Genomic DNA, 16,451 nt, shown 5'->3' on the forward strand with positions numbered 1-16,451 from the left:
GCACTTTTCATTCACAGGGAATCTCAGAGTGATAAGGTAAAACATTATAATCAATCATAAGGGTTAAAAGCAGGGTTCATAAAAGTCAGGCACAAGCCGCACAAAGGGATATTGCTGACAGTAGCTATAGTAGCTACACAACAATTTAAAATTAAAAGGCCTTCCTGAACAACAACAACAACATATCTCATAACAACAACAGCTAACTCCAAAATGTAAATTTGTCAGGAATTTAAAAATCAGATTTTTCAGGAAATGAAGAAACCTCCTTTATTGTTTTTTTATGTTGGGCATCACAGTTCATTACGTAATTGTTACACACTAATTGTTGCATTTCAACTACTTACACTCATTATGTTACAGATCATACAGTCCTAAGAGAGTAAGGGTCCCATATTAGGGTGGTTTCAGTCTGTTCACTCCAAATGGCAGAGTCCATTTTTGGTTTCGTTTTTAAACGGCAACAACAATACAAACGTATGTATAAGTAATAAGTATGTATTGTAAATATTGTCAGATACTTGCATGAGAGGGGGAGAGGTAGCCTGGCTCCATGCAGCCCTGAATCGCTAGCCACGTTCATTCAAATATATGTTCTGGCGAGATAATAAGCCTAGAACCTTGGCAGAGTACTTATCAATAGTCTGTGGAAGTGTGGAGGCAAGTGGAGTGCTGGTCGAGCTCGACCCTAGCAACCAGACACCACCACGTCGACCCTATTCTGATTCTGGTAGTGGGATTTAATAAAATGCTCTGAACCCAGCAAGTGGCAGTGTGCGGGTGTCCCTCCTTTCACATTGTATATGCCTCGTCGTCATCATCGCACCTGCTCCAAACCTACCGGGTGTGCAGAAGTCATCTCTCTATAGGTAGTGGGATTTATGAAAGAATTACAAAACCTGAAAAATGGAGTTGGCTGGTTTCTGTCGGACAGCGACGACATTTCATTTAACTCATTGTATACTGCATTGCCCATCACGGCGCAGTCGTTCTAGAAGCTCTCTTAAGCGAGCCTCTCCTTCTTCCATCTCTCTCCGTCTCTCTTCCGTCTCTCTAGCTTCCAGAGCCTCTCTCGTATAGTCAGTTTGTCTTTTCATTTCTTCTATCTCACGTCTCATGTCGTCATTCTCTTTAGCAATTCGTGCTTGTTGTTCCCGTCGTTCTTTCATCATTTCCCTCTCTGCTTTTTGCAGAGCCTCTCTCTCGATTCTTCTCTGCAGTTGTTCCATCTCTTTACGTCTCTTCTCTCGATTCTCTTTAAGAACTCTCTGTTTGTCTTCCTCTATGGCTCTCTTTGCTGCCTGCAACATCGCAGTGGTGTAGTGCCTTCCTCCATTCATCTCCACCATCGACATGATTTTCGCCAGCAGCTCAGTGACCTGAGAGGGATCCTGTTTTTTGTTGTTGAAGACGTGATAGCGACCATCACATGTGTTGATTACTCCTTGCAGTACTGGATCATCGTTCAACATTTCTTCAATTGTTTCATCCTCAAGTCGGTCACCATGAGTGAACAGAATCATGGAGTATGCATGTGACCTTTGGCCAAACATTTCCTGAATCATTTCCACAGATCTCTGCTCCTCTTCTGTGAATCTATCCAGTTTGATCACAATCAGGAACACATGTGGACCAGGAGAAGCAAAACTAACACACTGTGTGATCTCTCTAGTGGTTTCTTCTTTGCTAAACCTGGTGTCGAACAAGCCTGGCGTGTCAACAACGGCAACCTTTCTACCAGCCATTACACCTCTGACTTTCTGACAGTTGACTGTCACAGATCTACATCTAGATCTAGAGTCAAAAGCTTTAAACCCCAGGATGGTGTTTCCAGTGGCGCTCTTTCCAGCTCCAGTCTTCCCAACCATCACAATGCGAAGTTCTTCGTCATTTCTGACGAGATCTGGTGGATTAAATTGATACTGGTTAATGATGCTAAACATCTGAGGTTTCCAAAAACATTGTTTAATAACTCTATGATGACAATTAGTTTTCATTAGAGAACTTATTTTTGCTTGTCTTGTTTAACCACCTAAACACTATAGTCCTATAGCCTTTCACTATTTTAAATTCTTTATCATTTATGATGAGAGCTGGTGAAATACAATCAAAATGGTTATGCTAAACATTTGATGTTTCCAAAAACGTTTAATGACTATTTGCTTTGCTTGTATTGATTAACAACTTGCCCTGAGTCCCTCTCTATAGGCACCCTATTTTTTGACCACCAAAAATAACTTCTAAGCTCACAGAAAAATAAGTTGTGAGTTTGTAGTTCTGCCCAGAATAGGGCCGCTATAGGGCTGTAAAAAAAAACCTGTATCATAACAACATTCTGTGCTTACCATTTCCCTTCTGTCGTATCGAAGCTGCACTCATGTCTGTTTTGAGGATGGTGTCTAGAGGGAGAGAGAGAGAGAGAGTGTGTCATTATAACAGATGAGGCTCGGTCACAAGTTCATAACACAATTTTCAGCAACTGTTTTACATTACATAACACGGGAAATGTGTTCTCTGCAGAACACATATATCTCCACCCAGGGGCGCTGACTTCTTATCACTTCTTTTCTTTGCTGGGTACTTTTATTTTTTACAGTTTGCTAACAGCACAGACAGTGGTACGATTTTGCAACACAATAGCATGTGCTGCATGTCTGACTTATTTTCCACCTGGCGAAATAACTTATTTTTGTACGATTTATTTATTTTTGTTACATATTTTTTGGTCAAATTGGTCAAAGGTTTTTTATTGAGAACAGATTATAAATTGTTACACAAACATTATGATATGAAATAATTTATTTTATAGAAACAAAAAAAAAAGGAAAGAAAAAAGAGAGAAAACCCTGCTCAGTGACACTGCATACTATAGAATAGTAAGATGATGAAATGCTCATGGAAAACATCTGAAAAGAAAATGGCGTACAGTCAACCATATCAGTGGTATCCTGTCTTAATTGTTTCTATTCAAGTAATAGACAAGGGGCAGCCAAACCTTATCAAATTGTCTCTCTTTGTTTCTCAGGAAATACCTTATTCTCTCAAGATGAAGTGTACTAGTCATTTAATTTAGCCAATGCTTAAATGCAGGAGCCTCCTCCTTTTTCCAAAGCGACAAAATTTGTTATTTTTGCTGTAATCAGACCATATGAGAAGAGTTGTTTCTGTGCTCTCATCAACATACGCATGGAGTCTGACAAACCCAGAATAATTAGTACAGGATCGGGGTCAATATGAATATTCAAAATATCATAAAGATATTTGGAGTTTAGAGTGTCTCAAATATCTTAATCCAATATCTTTGTATCCGAGGGCAAAGGGCGAAGCTGTGAAGAAGATTTGCATCTATTGCATTACATTTGTCACAGTGCGAAGAAATATCTGGGAATATGTTATGTAATTTTAATTTGGAATAAAGTCCAAGTCTATATAACTCGAAACTGGATAAGGCAATGTCTGGAGTTGATAGCACGCATTAACTTCAACTAAGGCTGTCTTCCCAGAGCTAGTCTGAAATTGAAGTCCCCAGCTCATTTTCCCATGCCAACTTAGTAGCTGATGTAGTAGGTAGCTTTGCCACTTGAAATGATTCATAAAGATGTGACACCCTCACGTCTGGTTTTAGTTACATATTTTAATAAATATTTTAGAATCCTGTTACAGACAGACATGCCTACTTGATTTAACTGTATGTAAGTCCAGTATACATGTCTTTGGTAAGGTGGAAAAGAAAGTCTATTGAAGGGGTGGGAAGTAATATTGGACCAAGGAGTATACTGTAGATACTGTGAATGACTCAAGTGTGGTTGAGTACACTGCAGATTAGTATATCACAAGTATACAGTATACAACACGCAGGTGATTATTTCAATTTTAGAGGGTCTAATGGAGGGTACAATTCATTTTCCTTTCAATATAGTGGGGACACATCCTTCACACAGTACACCTATGTCTACAAATTTGTCCCCAGGCTGCTGATTTCTATTCCTTTTCACAAAAAAAAAAAATTAGATAATTTAACTTAGACACAGATCTGAGAGCAACAAAATTATAGATTATTATTATTTGTATTATATTTAAGTTCAATATTTGTTCTTTTTTGTTTTCTTTTCAACAGTTTAATATTAATTTCATTTGGAAAATTACTACAAAAAAAATGTCAGCTGCTGAAAAATGAATCAATAGAGGTTAAACTTAAATCACACTTGCAGCATGCATCTATTCTCTTCATGTCACTAAAAGACAAGCCGTCTCAGGGTCTTACCTGCTTCAGTGTTGAAATCTCCGTCCGAGATCAACAAGGACCAAGTTCACACAGAGAGAGTTCTCGGGTTTTCTCCCTTACACAGTCTGAAATGGCTTCAATAGGGGGCGCCAGAGATCTGTCTCTCTCGTTTACAATAAGCGGGACCATTTCTTGTAAATGGGGTAGGGGGGGGGGGGGGGATAACACACAGCACCCTAGAGTAGTAGGACGCAGAACGGAAATATGTGTCTAGCTCCTAATGTAGACTGTGGGGGACTCCAGTCAACAAAGTATAGGGTTTAAGACTTAAACCCTATACTTTATGTATATTGATGTGATTATATAATTAGTTAATAAATCAAACTGTCATGCAATCAGAATCTATTAAATATCCCATTGCCAGGCTTGGCAGCACAAACCTGTTTGATACTTCCAACTGTTCTGAGGCATAGAAACAGTGTTGCAGACAGAGGCCCAACTACCGATGGAAATTAATGATTAACCACTTTGTTGTTGGTTGCCAGTTCCACTGCCGATGAGAGAGCAGGGTGCAGACAGTGGACACATTTACCCAAACAGGACCCGTACGGGCACACTCTCTACGGGTACACTCTGAGTTAAATTAATTAATCTATAGCCTATTGAATATTGAACCGAGAAACGTGTTAATGTCAATATCATTCTAATGAAAATGATGTTGTCACAGTGAGTCAAAGGGTAGGACCCTAATGCAGGACAAGAGCAGGAATGTTCAAATTCAATTATTTGTTAAAGCAGAATGCCGTCAAGCTATACAAACAAAACAAATGAGTAGGAGCAGCATGCAGAAAATGCCAAAAATGCAAAGGTTATTCAAAGCACAATGCAGTAAACCGAAAGTTCAAACATGCAAACCTTTCGAAGCAGTAAAGTCCAAAAATGCAGCCTTTCAGAATTGCTAAAACAGAGAACCAGAAACTCGGGTACAACACAGGCCTGGAGGCCGAAACGAGGGAGAGGACACCAAAGCCAGGAAAACCGCAGGCGGAGGCAGGGGAGCCGCAGGGTATGCTAGGGAAGCCATCAGCGGAGGCGATGCCAGGGTAGCTACAGGCAGAGGCGATGCCAGGGTAGCTACAGGCAGAGGCGGGGCCAGAAGAGCTGCAGGTAGAGGCGGCGAGCTACAGGCAGAGGCGGGGCCAGGAGAGCTGCAGGTAGAGGCGGCGCCAGGGGAGCTGCAGGTAGAGGCGGCACCAGGGGAGCTGCAGGTAGAGGCGGCACCAGGGGAGCTGCAGGTAGAGGCGGCACCAGGGGAGCTGCAGGTAGAGGCGGCGCCAGGGGAGCTGCAGGTAGAGGCGGCGCCAGGGGAGCTGCAGGTAGAGGCGGGGCCAGGAGAGCTGCAGGTAGAGGCGGCACCAGGGGAGCTGCAGGTAGAGGCGGCGCCAGGAGAGCTGCAGGTAGAGGCGGCGCCAGGGGAGCTGCAGGTAGAGGCGGCGCCAGGGGAGCTGCAGGTAGAGGCGGCGCCAGGAGAGCTGCAGGTAGAGGCGGCGCCAGGGGAGCTGCAGGTAGAGGCGGGGCCAGGGGAGCTGCAGGTAGAGGCGGCGCCAGGGGAGCTGCAGGTAGAGGCGGCGCCAGGAGAGCTGCAGGTAGAGGCGGCGCCAGGGGAGCTGCAGGTAGAGGCGGCACCAGGGGAGCTGCAGGTAGAGGCGGCGCCAGGGGAGCTGCAGGTAGAGGCGGCGCCAGGGGAGCTGCAGGTAGAGGCGGCGCCAGGGGAGCCGCAAGCACAGCAGGCCGGTCTGCAGGCGGAACTGCAGTCACAGGAGGCGGGTCTGCAGGCAGAACTGCAGTCACAGGAGGCAGGTCTGCAGGCGGAACTGCAGGAGGATCTCTCTGGACGCCAGGCAGGCTGGGCAGCGAAGAGCTGGACAGGCTAGGCAGCAGAGAGCTGGACAGGCTAGGCAGCGGAGGGCTGGGCAGGCTGGGCAGCAGAGAGCTGGACAGGCAGGCAGTGGAGAGCTGGGCTGGAGAACTGGTGAGGAAGTGGGCTGAAGGGCAGGAGTGACCGGAGCGACCTCTTCAGAAGGTAACTGAGGAAAAGGTGCACCCCTACTCTCCCACCGGAAGAAAGCCACATACTGAGCAAATTCAGGATCCTGCCTCCAATATTTTGCCAGTTGCTCCAAGAAATGGGGATCTTCATTAAAGACATCCCTGGTAACTCCAAAGTCTTTAAACGATAGGCTGGGCTAGTGGCTACTGGCCATGTTTAACAGCCTCAGCAGCTCACTGACTCAACACTGGCAAAAAAAATCCAAAATAAAAAAATAAAAAAAATAAAAAAAACTTGTCCGCTGGGTCCAGAAGGGTCAGAACATTCTGTCACTGTGAGTCAAAGGGTAGGACCCAAATGCAGGACAAGAGCAGGAATGTTCAAATTAAATGATTTGTTAAAGCAGAATGCCGTCAAGCTAGAAACAAAACAAATGAGTAGGAGCAGCATGCAGAAAATGCCAAAAATGCAAAGGTTCTTCAAAGCACAATGCAGTAAATCGAAAGTTCAAACATGCAAACCTTTCGAAGCAGTAAAGTCCAAAAATGCAGCCTTTCAGAATTGCAAAAACAGAGAACAAGAAACTCAGGTACAACACAGGGGACAAGGAAGTATGTTCTTCTGACAGTGGGAGTCTTATAGGGAGCAGGGTAATTGCCGAAGTGTTCACAGGTGTGGAAGGGGCACTGTTTAGTCCATGGGCCAGACCAGAAGTGAGGGACATTTTTGGTGGCAAAATCTATTTGCTATCATTTTGTTTGTTGGGTCCATATTAGTACTTTGAGACATAGCATTTTCAAATGAGTAGCTTTAATACTTTTTTGGAACAATCATTGTTTCCCCATTAACTCCCATTATATGCAGAGTAGGATTTTGTGCAGTTTACTGTTGATGTTATGTTACAATTAAGTTTATTCACACTTATAATTATACACACACACAAATGCTATGACATATAAAAGTATGTTATAAAAGTATATAAACATGTAGGCCTATAGTAGTAATACATTAGCATTGGCTAAATATTCCCCAACACAAGAAATTACTATAACTTTGCTTTACTTAACTTAGAAAGGTGAGAATATGTTTGATGTATAGAAATTCATCTGTTACCATGGTGCAATCATGCCACCTTTTTAATTTGCATAATTTGCAAAAGTCGAAATAAGGACATTTCTACATTTTTTACATTGAGTCAATGATTATTTTAGTCTCTCTTAGACTCTGAGTCTATACATGTCCTGAAATTCGTATCTTGCCATGACTAAATTATTCAACCTTTTGTCATTTAGCATATTTGCATAAATGATGAAATAATTAGGCTGAAACCCATAAATAGCTATTATGTTTTGCTTTACATTTATTGAGAAGGATCTTACAGTCTAAAGTCTGTTTTGATGTCCGTAAAATAATGTCTTGTCATAATTAAGTTAAATGTAACCGTGATGACTTTAATCCTGGGGCAAGCCTTGGTTTGGCTACTTTCAATAATAATAATAATGAATTGCATTTTTATAGCGCTTTTCCAAGTGCTCAAAGTGCTTTACAATGGTAAAGCTTACGTATTTCCTGTAGGCGGACTCGACATAGCTGCAGGGTTTAAACCCTCACCAGGCGCACCTCTTCTACTACAGTGAACGGTAGAGTGACTGATGTTAATCTGCCTCAAGTCAAACGTTACTCTTTTACCTGCTTTTTACTAACACTAACATTACAAAGATGCCCAGAACATCGAGATGAACCTGTTTAGTTTATGGCTGCTCCAACAGTAGTGGCAACTGGCAACATTCCAAAAAAAAAACAACGGAATGTCAAAATATCCACCACGGGGTCTGAGACCAGAGCCATTGAGTAATGGTTGAGATGAAGCAGTGAAAGGTCCTGAAAGATACATAACGTCAGTCTTACCCAATACCCAATCTTTCTGTTTTATGAACACATGGCTGCTGTACTTTATACCTCATACTAAGCATTTAAAGTAACCACTTGCACCATCATTCTCTAACCGTCACCCATTTTCAACCTATGTTCTCACTAATGCTCATTATAATATGGACGGTATCATTTTTGTCTACTCTGTCTGTGTCTCAGAGGAGGACTGTGGACAGTTCAGAAACTCGCCTACCACCAGTGACATCATCAATAAAAAGGGCAGGCTTTCTATTCCTGGAAATGCCAGGAAGTATATATGCTTATCTCTGTACAAGCCGTTGGTGGTTGGTTTGTACTTAGACATGCATGGCTTCATCTTTGAGACAAGCATATAATATGCTACTGGCAAATGCTATAATGGAAGCCATTGTTCTCGTGTTAACTAAAATAAAATAAAAAAACATTAAATAACTGCCTAACGATGCACTAGAAGGCGGGTTTCCATAGTGTCCATAGCCTTCTTACGCCAAAGATCCACCCACTGTGTTGCGTTGCGTTGCATTCTGCGTGCAAATGGATAAACTGGTACTTTAACAAAAGTGGCCTTTCGAGCACATATTGATGATGGTGATAATATCATAATCACAATTATGTTGGAAATGTTCATATCGTCCCTGCCATCCCCTAATTTAGACAAGCTTTTATCGGCCTGTTTCCATTGTAGCCTCCCAGACCCATGCAAGGCAGATGGCTGCATGTGAACACCTGTTGTTGGAAGACAGTGTGGACAAGATTTACAGCTGTATTTTATTTTTCCTTCGCACCACCAAACCTTCCTGCCCTCTATGGGGTCAACCTGGCTGTTGTCCCATTACAACAGTGGTTCTGAAACCTTTACATGTCAAATACGTCCTAAATAATAATTACATGGCAACATACCCCCATCTGAAAATCCTTTGTACAATATAAATTAGGGTCTCAGAGATAGAAATGCCATTAAATGGGGGTCCGTAGACTAAGATTCAGCACAAACGAGGGACTACATTAATTTCGCTCCTATGCCACCAAAATGTGGAACGCCTACCAACAGTCATTAAGACATCCTTCAAAACTGCTCTCAAAGGGCACCTACGGACGGCTGCAATTTGAAACTGGCTCCCGTAAAATCTGAATCCCCCACCCACCCCTTTCCCCCCTCACTGTATATTTTTCTTTTCCCTTTTTACCTCTATGATGATTTCCTGTTTTGACTATATAGCTGTGTATATTCGTACGTCTCTAAATGTTTTGATGAATTGAAAATGGTGGGCCCTATTGTAAACAAGTGTAATGCTTTATGGTGTCATCCACTCAAAGTTAACAGTTTTTGTATTGAGTTGTACTTGAAATGTACTGTAATTCTGCAAACTGTTAATAAATCAATCAATCAATCAATCAATCAATCAATCAATCAATGCAGGTCAAACTGGGGGTCCTTGAAATTAAACAGGTTTAAAATCACTGCTAGAGCCGTAATAATCTTCGGGGTCCCTGGCATACCTTTTTCACATGGGAGTCCGTGGGCTAATAAGTGTCAATTTAGGGGTCCCTTTGAAGGACCCCCTATGATATGGGGACCCCAAGTTAGCTCTTGAAATCGACCCCAGAGTCTTAAGGCAGCCCCTGCCTGGTGTACACAGTTTAATGTGCCAGTGTATAGGAACGCATGTGAAAGAGGCTGCTGGTATTCCCCCAACCTGAGAACTGTCAGATCTAACGTTGTCAGTACAGAGCTGGGTTTGGGCATTCTGGGTGAGGAAAGGCAAAAGGAAAGGAATTCACATTGGGCCTCATGCGCCAACCGTTCTTAAGAAGTTCTTAAGAGGAAATTTGTTCTTAGACCCACTTAGGAAGTTTTTAAGAAGGTTTTGGGATCCCTCAATCTTTTCTTAGCTGTGATTTGTTCGTAGGTAAGAACAGAATCTACGCACACTGTGGAGCACTCTTAGGGTGCCTTTTTCGTTCTTAAGTGCAATCTGAAAACATAAAGGGAAAACAGCGCCATCTGCATGATGCTCAAAGTTTGGTCTGAGGACCTCAAGGGGTCCTTGAGGAAGTTCCAGGCAGTCCACAGAAAAATATGGAATATTTTACCACTTTAATCCCATTTTATACTTTGAAAATAGCCAATATACAAGCTCACAAACGCGTCCCATTACTGCCCATTTTGAGCTTGTAGATCGGCTATTTTCAAAACATTTTGATAAATCTTCAAAACATTACCCTAGCAGAAAATATTTTCATATGGGGGTCTGCAGAATGCATGTCAATTTGGGGGTCCTTGACATGAAAATGTTTGAGAACCACTGGTTTAGAGTTCACAACCCAACCCAAACAAACGCACCATACCCACCACATAACCCCCCCGCCATCAACCCCCCCCCCCCCCCCCTCCACAGTATTATTGAGTTTTGGAGTCTGGTGTTCCACCATATTTAGACTTTAGTTTAGGGATTCTTGACTTCACTCAACTTTATTTCTATGTGTGAGGTCCTGTGAGCTGCAATCACACACAGGTGTGACTGCAGGCAAGGCCATGGAGTCATGCAAAACTACACCCACCTGGGTGAACACAGGTAGGAAAGTGAATTCCCAATGCCTTATATGGGATTGGTGGGGCGGTTCCCTATGGTAATTAGGATGCTAATTAGGATATGTGGGGCGTCTACCTATGATAATTTGAATGAACTGGCACACCCCTTCAAGTTACGAGGATTTGGATTCATGATCATAAGAACATGCTTACGAACAATTCTGCCTACTTAAGAACGTTTCATGAATCTGACTGGACTTCTCTTAGGAATTCACTTAGGAAGAAATGTAAGAGGAAAAGTTAGGAACTTATTGGCGCATGAGGCCCAGTGACTTTAAGTAAAGCATCCTCTAATTGCTAACTGGTGAGACCCAACTGAAATTATGAATAACATAAAAAAGGTTATTTTTACTTTATTAGGGCGCACGCACGGCACGCGCACACAGACAAAGCATGTGGCAGGTGAGGTAGCATGCCAATCTATATATCTAATTATGAGACATTGAGAGGTTTGAGGAGTCAGTGTCATGGCTTCTTATACAATACAATTGATACATGAATTGATATAAATCTATTGATACATGTTCACATATCATCTGTTTTTTGGCATCAAAACATGTTTGATCATTAGCTGGCGAGTATAATAATAATCTTTATTGTCCCGAAGGATATTCGGGATGGATGGTCATCAATATTGAGATCAACACCTAGATTGTAAACAAAAGTAATTTGTATAATTAGTTTACATAATATTGACTGTTATATCACATTTTCTTACATTACATTATTTTATTTTGACATTCACACAAATTGATGAACAATCATGCATGGGTTTAAAATACATGACTCCAAAAGCACAGCTGCAGTGGTCAAACCTTTCATTACATTTTATTACACAATTACAGTAGAAGTCATTTTTAGCTTGATCTTGAACAAATATAATTTGTGTTTTTAAAATATACAAATCGTGAAAAATCGTATCGTGAACCTAATATCGTGATTCAAATCATATTGTGAGTTGAGTGAATCGTTACATGCCTAGTAGGGTCCTTTTAATTATCTAATATGTGAGGGATGCATGTACTTTTTTATTATATTTTTTGTTTTGTTTTTTTTGTCGAAAATGAAAGCATTCAAATAAAATAATAAAATAGAATAAACTAGATGAAAAAAGCCATTGGAAAAACACGCCCCCTTCACAAAATTACAAGGGGTTTGTATAGGATCAAATTAATATCTAAATACTAAATCAACCAACTTAAAAACTGTCTGGGGCGCTCACAAAAGCTAAACCTTTTTTAGTGAAATATCCCGTTGTCTTAACCGTTGTAATAGCTAATAATAATAATAGCTCAAATTTATATAGCACTTTTCTAAATACCCAAAGCGCTTTACATAAGAACACTAGGAACAGACTTTATTAGGAAAAAAACAAAGCAAAACATAGCAGATACAACAACAGTACAAGGTTAAAAAGATAAAAGGATAAACGAGGGAAGGGGGGGATATCCTAACCAGACCTCAGCTGGGGAAAACTATCCTGAAGAGGTGAGTTTTGATTGAGGTTTTGAATGAGAGGAGAGAGGGAGCAACTCTGAGATGGTTCGGGAGTTCATTCCAGAGTTTGGGGGCCGAAACGTAGAAGGCCCTGTCCCCCCAGGCGAGGTACTTGGCCTTGCGGACCTTCAGGAGGTTGGCTTCACTGGACCTGAGGGAGCGGAGGGGGACATATGGTTCAAGAAGATCGGAGAGGTAGGGGGAGCCAGGTTATTGAGAGCTTTGTAGGTGGTGAGCAGGATTTTGTAGTGAATTCTTTGTTTGACGGGGAGCCAGTGTAGGTCGTGGAGGACGGGTGTAATGTGGTCTCTGGAGCGTGTACTGGTGAGCAGGAGTCTCTGGAGTGTGTACTGGTGAGCAGGCGGGCAGCTGAGTTTTGAACTTGTTGTAGTTTATTGAGGACTTTGGAGGTGGTGCCGTTGAGGATGCTGTTGCAGTAGTCAATCCGGGATGTGATGAATGCGTGGATGAGGGTTTCGGCAGCAGGGAAAGTCAGAGAGGGCCGGAGGCGGGCGATATTCCTGAGGTGGAAGAAGGCGGTTTTGGTGATCTGGTTTATGTGGGGGAGGAATGAGAGGGTTGAGTCAAATGTGACACCAAGGTTACGGATGTGGGGGGAGGTTGTAACAGTGGAGCCATCGATGTTGAGGGTGAAGTTCTGGGTGGAGCTAGTGAGAGAGTTAGGGCCGATGAGAAGGATTTCTGATTTGTTGCAGTTGAGTTTTAAAAAGTTCTTTTGCATCCATATTTTAATATCAGTGAGGCAGGTGGTGAGGGTGGAGTGGGTGGCAGCAGTGATGGTCTTGGTGGAGAGGTACAGTTGTGTGTCATCGGCGTAGCAGTGGAACTGGAGGTTGTGGTGACGGAGGATCTACCCAAGTGGTAGAATGTAGATAATGAAGAGGAGAGGACCAAGTACAGAGTTGGGGGACGCCGTGGGTGACTGGGGCACTGGAGGAGTGACAATTGTTGATGGAGATGAACTGGTGGCAGTCAGAAAGGTATGATTTCAGCCAGGAGAGGGCAGTGTGTGTTATTCCAAGGGAGGACTGAAGGCGTGAGATGAGGGTGGAGTGATTGATGGTGTCAAAAGCGGCAGAGAGGTCGAGGAGGATGAGGATGGAGAGGGAACCAGAGTCAGCGGAGAGTAAGATGTCGTTGGTGACTTTGAGGAGGGCTGTTTCTGTGCTGTGCATTGAGCGGAAACCAGATTGGAATGTTTCATAGAGGTTGTTTAAGTCCAGGTGGGATTTAAGTTGGGAGGCGACTGCTCTTTCTAGGATTTTGGAGATGAAAGGGAGATTGGAGATTGGGCGGTAGTTGTCCGGGGTGTCAGGGTCAGGGTCCGGGTTTTTTGAGAATGGGGGTGACAGCAGCCAGTTTAAGGGCAGGTGGGATGAAACCAGTGATGTTGGTGATGGTTGGGGAGAGAGCAGGGAGGCAAGCCATAACTAGGGAGGAGGGCATGGGGTCCAGGATGCAAGTGGATGCCTTCATGCCAGAGGTTATGGTGGATAGGTCAGATATGGTGATCTCGGTGAAGATAGTGAGTGGTTGACCAGAGAACGGAGGTTCAGGATCCGGGGGGGGGGTGGTGGAGGAGGGGATGGCTAGTTCAGAGTGAATGTTGTCTATTTTGGTTTGAAAAAAATGTGAGAAATGATTTGCATTTAGTGGTAGTGAAGGAGGAGGTGGTGGTGTCCATGGGTTTGAGCAGGTTGCTGACAGTGGAGAAGAGCGTTTTGGGGTTATTGCTGCCAGATTGGATAATGGAGGAGTAGTGGGAGGTGCGTGCACTGTTGAGGGCATTCCTTGTATTGCTGCTGGTGTGAGTTGTAGGCCTCAGAGTGAACAGTTAGACCGGTTCTTTTGACTAACCGTTCGAGCTTGCGGCCCTCAGCCTTAAGGTGGCAGAGGTGGTCTGTGTACCAGGGGGCAGAGTGGGTGTAAGAGACAGGTTTTGTTTTTGTAGGAGCAAGCTGATTTAGGCAGGTGGAGAGGGCATTATTGTAGTTGTTAACTAGTTCAGTCGGGGAGGCATTCTGGGTGAGTGAGTGGTCAGAAATTGTGTCAGTCAGGAGGGAGGAGAGAACGGGGGGCTGGATGGATTTGAGGTTTGCGAAATGTGATGAGGCGTTTGTGCTTGATGGCAGGGGTGGGGATGTCAATGTCCACGGTGAGGGCCAGGTGGTCAGAGAAGGTGGAGAGGGCATGGAGCCGGAGTTGGAAAGGTTGCTGATGGAGGTTCCGGTAGTGCAGATCAGGTCTGTCACGTCTGTGTGACCTTTTCTGTGTGTGGGAAATCTACATGCTGGGTGATATTAAAACAGTTTAGAATGTCCAGGAATTCAATGGCAGGTGGGGAGTTGAGTGAGTCCACGTGAAAGTTGAGATCACCAAGTAGTAAGACAGATGGAGAGATGGCACAGAGCTGAGTGAGGAATGTGGAAAAGTCAGAGGTAAATGAAGGGTTGGGTTTGGGGGGATGACTGCAGTAACCAGGGGTTTGGGGCCAGGTAGTTTAAAAAACAGGTGTTCAAATGAGGAGGAGGTTGGAATTGTGACTGGGCTGTTTTTTATTTGTTGTCGGTGTATTATGGCTAAACCATGCACCTTCATTGGATACTGCAGTTGTCTTTAACAGTTGATACAACGGTATCAACTGTGTCCCCTATAGCGGCCCCTATTTTTGCACCAGTTTCTCCTGCAAGTTTCTCTCCGAAATTACGTCCAATTTTCGTGAACGTTCTCTCCGCAGTATCTCTTGCTTCTCTCTGGTGTCGATCTTGCATCTCCTTCATTTCTTTTTCGTGAGCCTCTCTCTGTTCTTCCATCTCTTTACGTTTCCTCTCTTCCATCTCTCTGGCAATTCTTGCTTGTTCTTCCAGTTGTTCTTTCTTATATTTCTCTTCTTTTTCCAGAGCCTCTCTGTCATATTGTCTCTTCAGTTCTTCTGCCTCTTTGCGTCTCGTCTCTTCGTCCTCCTTAGCTTTCAGAGCCTCTCTCATGAGGTCATAATTTCTCTTGATTTCTTCCATCTCTTTGCGTCTCCTCTCCTCATTCTCTCTAGCAGCTTTTTCTGCTTGTTTTTGTTGTTCTTTCATCATTTTCTCTGCTTTTTTCTTAGCCTCTTTTTCATATTTCTGCTCCAGTTCTGCCATCTCTTTGTGTCTCTTCTCTTCATTCTCTCTGAGAATTCTCTGTTTCTCCTCCTCCAGTGCTCTCTCCGCTGCCTGGAACATTGCAGTGGTGTAGTGGCTTCCTCCATTCATCTGCACCATCGAATTGATTTTCGCCAGCAGCTCAGTGACCTGAGAGGGGTCCTGTTTTTTGTTGTCGAAGACGTGATAGCGACCATCACATGTGTAGGTTATTCCTTGTAGTACTGGATCATCGTTCAACATTTCTTCAATCGTTTCATCCTCAAGTCGATCACCATAAGTGAACAGAATCATGGAGTATGCATGTGACCTTTGGCCAAACATTTCCTGAATCATTTGCACAGATCTCTGCTCCTCTTCTGTGAATCTATCCAGTTTGATCACAATCAGGAACACATGTGGACCAGGAGAAGCAAAACTAATACACTGTGTGATCTCTCTAATGGTATCTGCTTTGCTAAACGTGGTGTCGAACAAGCCTGGCGTGTCAATAACGGCGACCTTTCTACCAGCCATTACACCTCTGACTTTCTGACAGTTGACTGTCACAGATCTAGTTTTAAACTTGGAGTCAAAAGCTTTAAAACCCAGCATGGTGTTTCCAGTGGCGCTCTTTCCATTTCCAGTCTTCCCAACCATCACAATGCGAAGTTCTTCATCATTTATGATATCTGGTGGATTAAAAGGATCTGGTTAATGAGGCTAAACATTTGTGGTTTCCAAAACTGCTTTTTGCTTGTCTTCATTAACCACCTAAACACTATAGCCTATTTGACAGGAGTCCAGCTAGGGGCCTCTTTCCTTTCTCTTTCTAAAATAGATCTAGCGCAACACTTTGTGAGCTTGTAGATGGTTTTGCCAAATGTTCCCCCAGAGTAGAGATGCTACGGTTCATGTGGTTAAAGATGGAGTGACGTGATTTTTTCTGTTTTGTATGTGTCTATTGAGTTAACATTACTCTAATAGACCCCCAGGTGTGGTTAGAATATTGAAATATGTCTTCCCTGTGTATTT

General features: G+C 43.2%; 2 protein-coding genes across 3 annotated transcripts in view; both read right to left on the reverse strand.

The window, feature by feature from the left end:
- Positions 1 to 720: 720 nt before the first annotated feature.
- Positions 721 to 16,451, reverse strand: part of LOC306922206 (GTPase IMAP family member 9-like) — a 28,419-nt gene continuing 12,688 nt past the window's right edge. The window contains exons 1-2 of one of the 2 annotated variants that reach the window (XM_079499609.1): positions 2,346 to 2,466; positions 721 to 1,903 (exon numbers count right to left, since the gene is read on the reverse strand). In XM_079499609.1, the coding sequence (XP_079355735.1) occupies positions 954 to 1,903; positions 2,346 to 2,379 (984 nt within the window). In that variant the 5' untranslated portion in view covers positions 2,380 to 2,466 and the 3' untranslated portion in view covers positions 721 to 953. Of the gene's footprint in view, positions 1,904 to 2,345; positions 2,467 to 16,451 lie in introns of those variants that run through there. The other variant, XM_079499610.1, reaches the window with a different exon arrangement.
- On the reverse strand, positions 14,892 to 16,016 carry LOC306922074 (uncharacterized protein; the record flags this gene model as incomplete). Its single annotated transcript, XM_079499463.1, has 1 exon — positions 14,892 to 16,016. The coding sequence occupies exon 1, from the start codon at positions 15,951 to 15,953 to the stop codon at positions 14,892 to 14,894; it is 1,062 nt and encodes a 353-aa protein (XP_079355589.1). The 5' UTR covers positions 15,954 to 16,016.

The sequence above is a fragment of the Electrona antarctica genome, assembly GCF_951216825.1.
Source record: "Electrona antarctica genome assembly, chromosome: 4".
Lineage (NCBI taxonomy): Eukaryota > Metazoa > Chordata > Actinopteri > Myctophiformes > Myctophidae > Electrona > Electrona antarctica.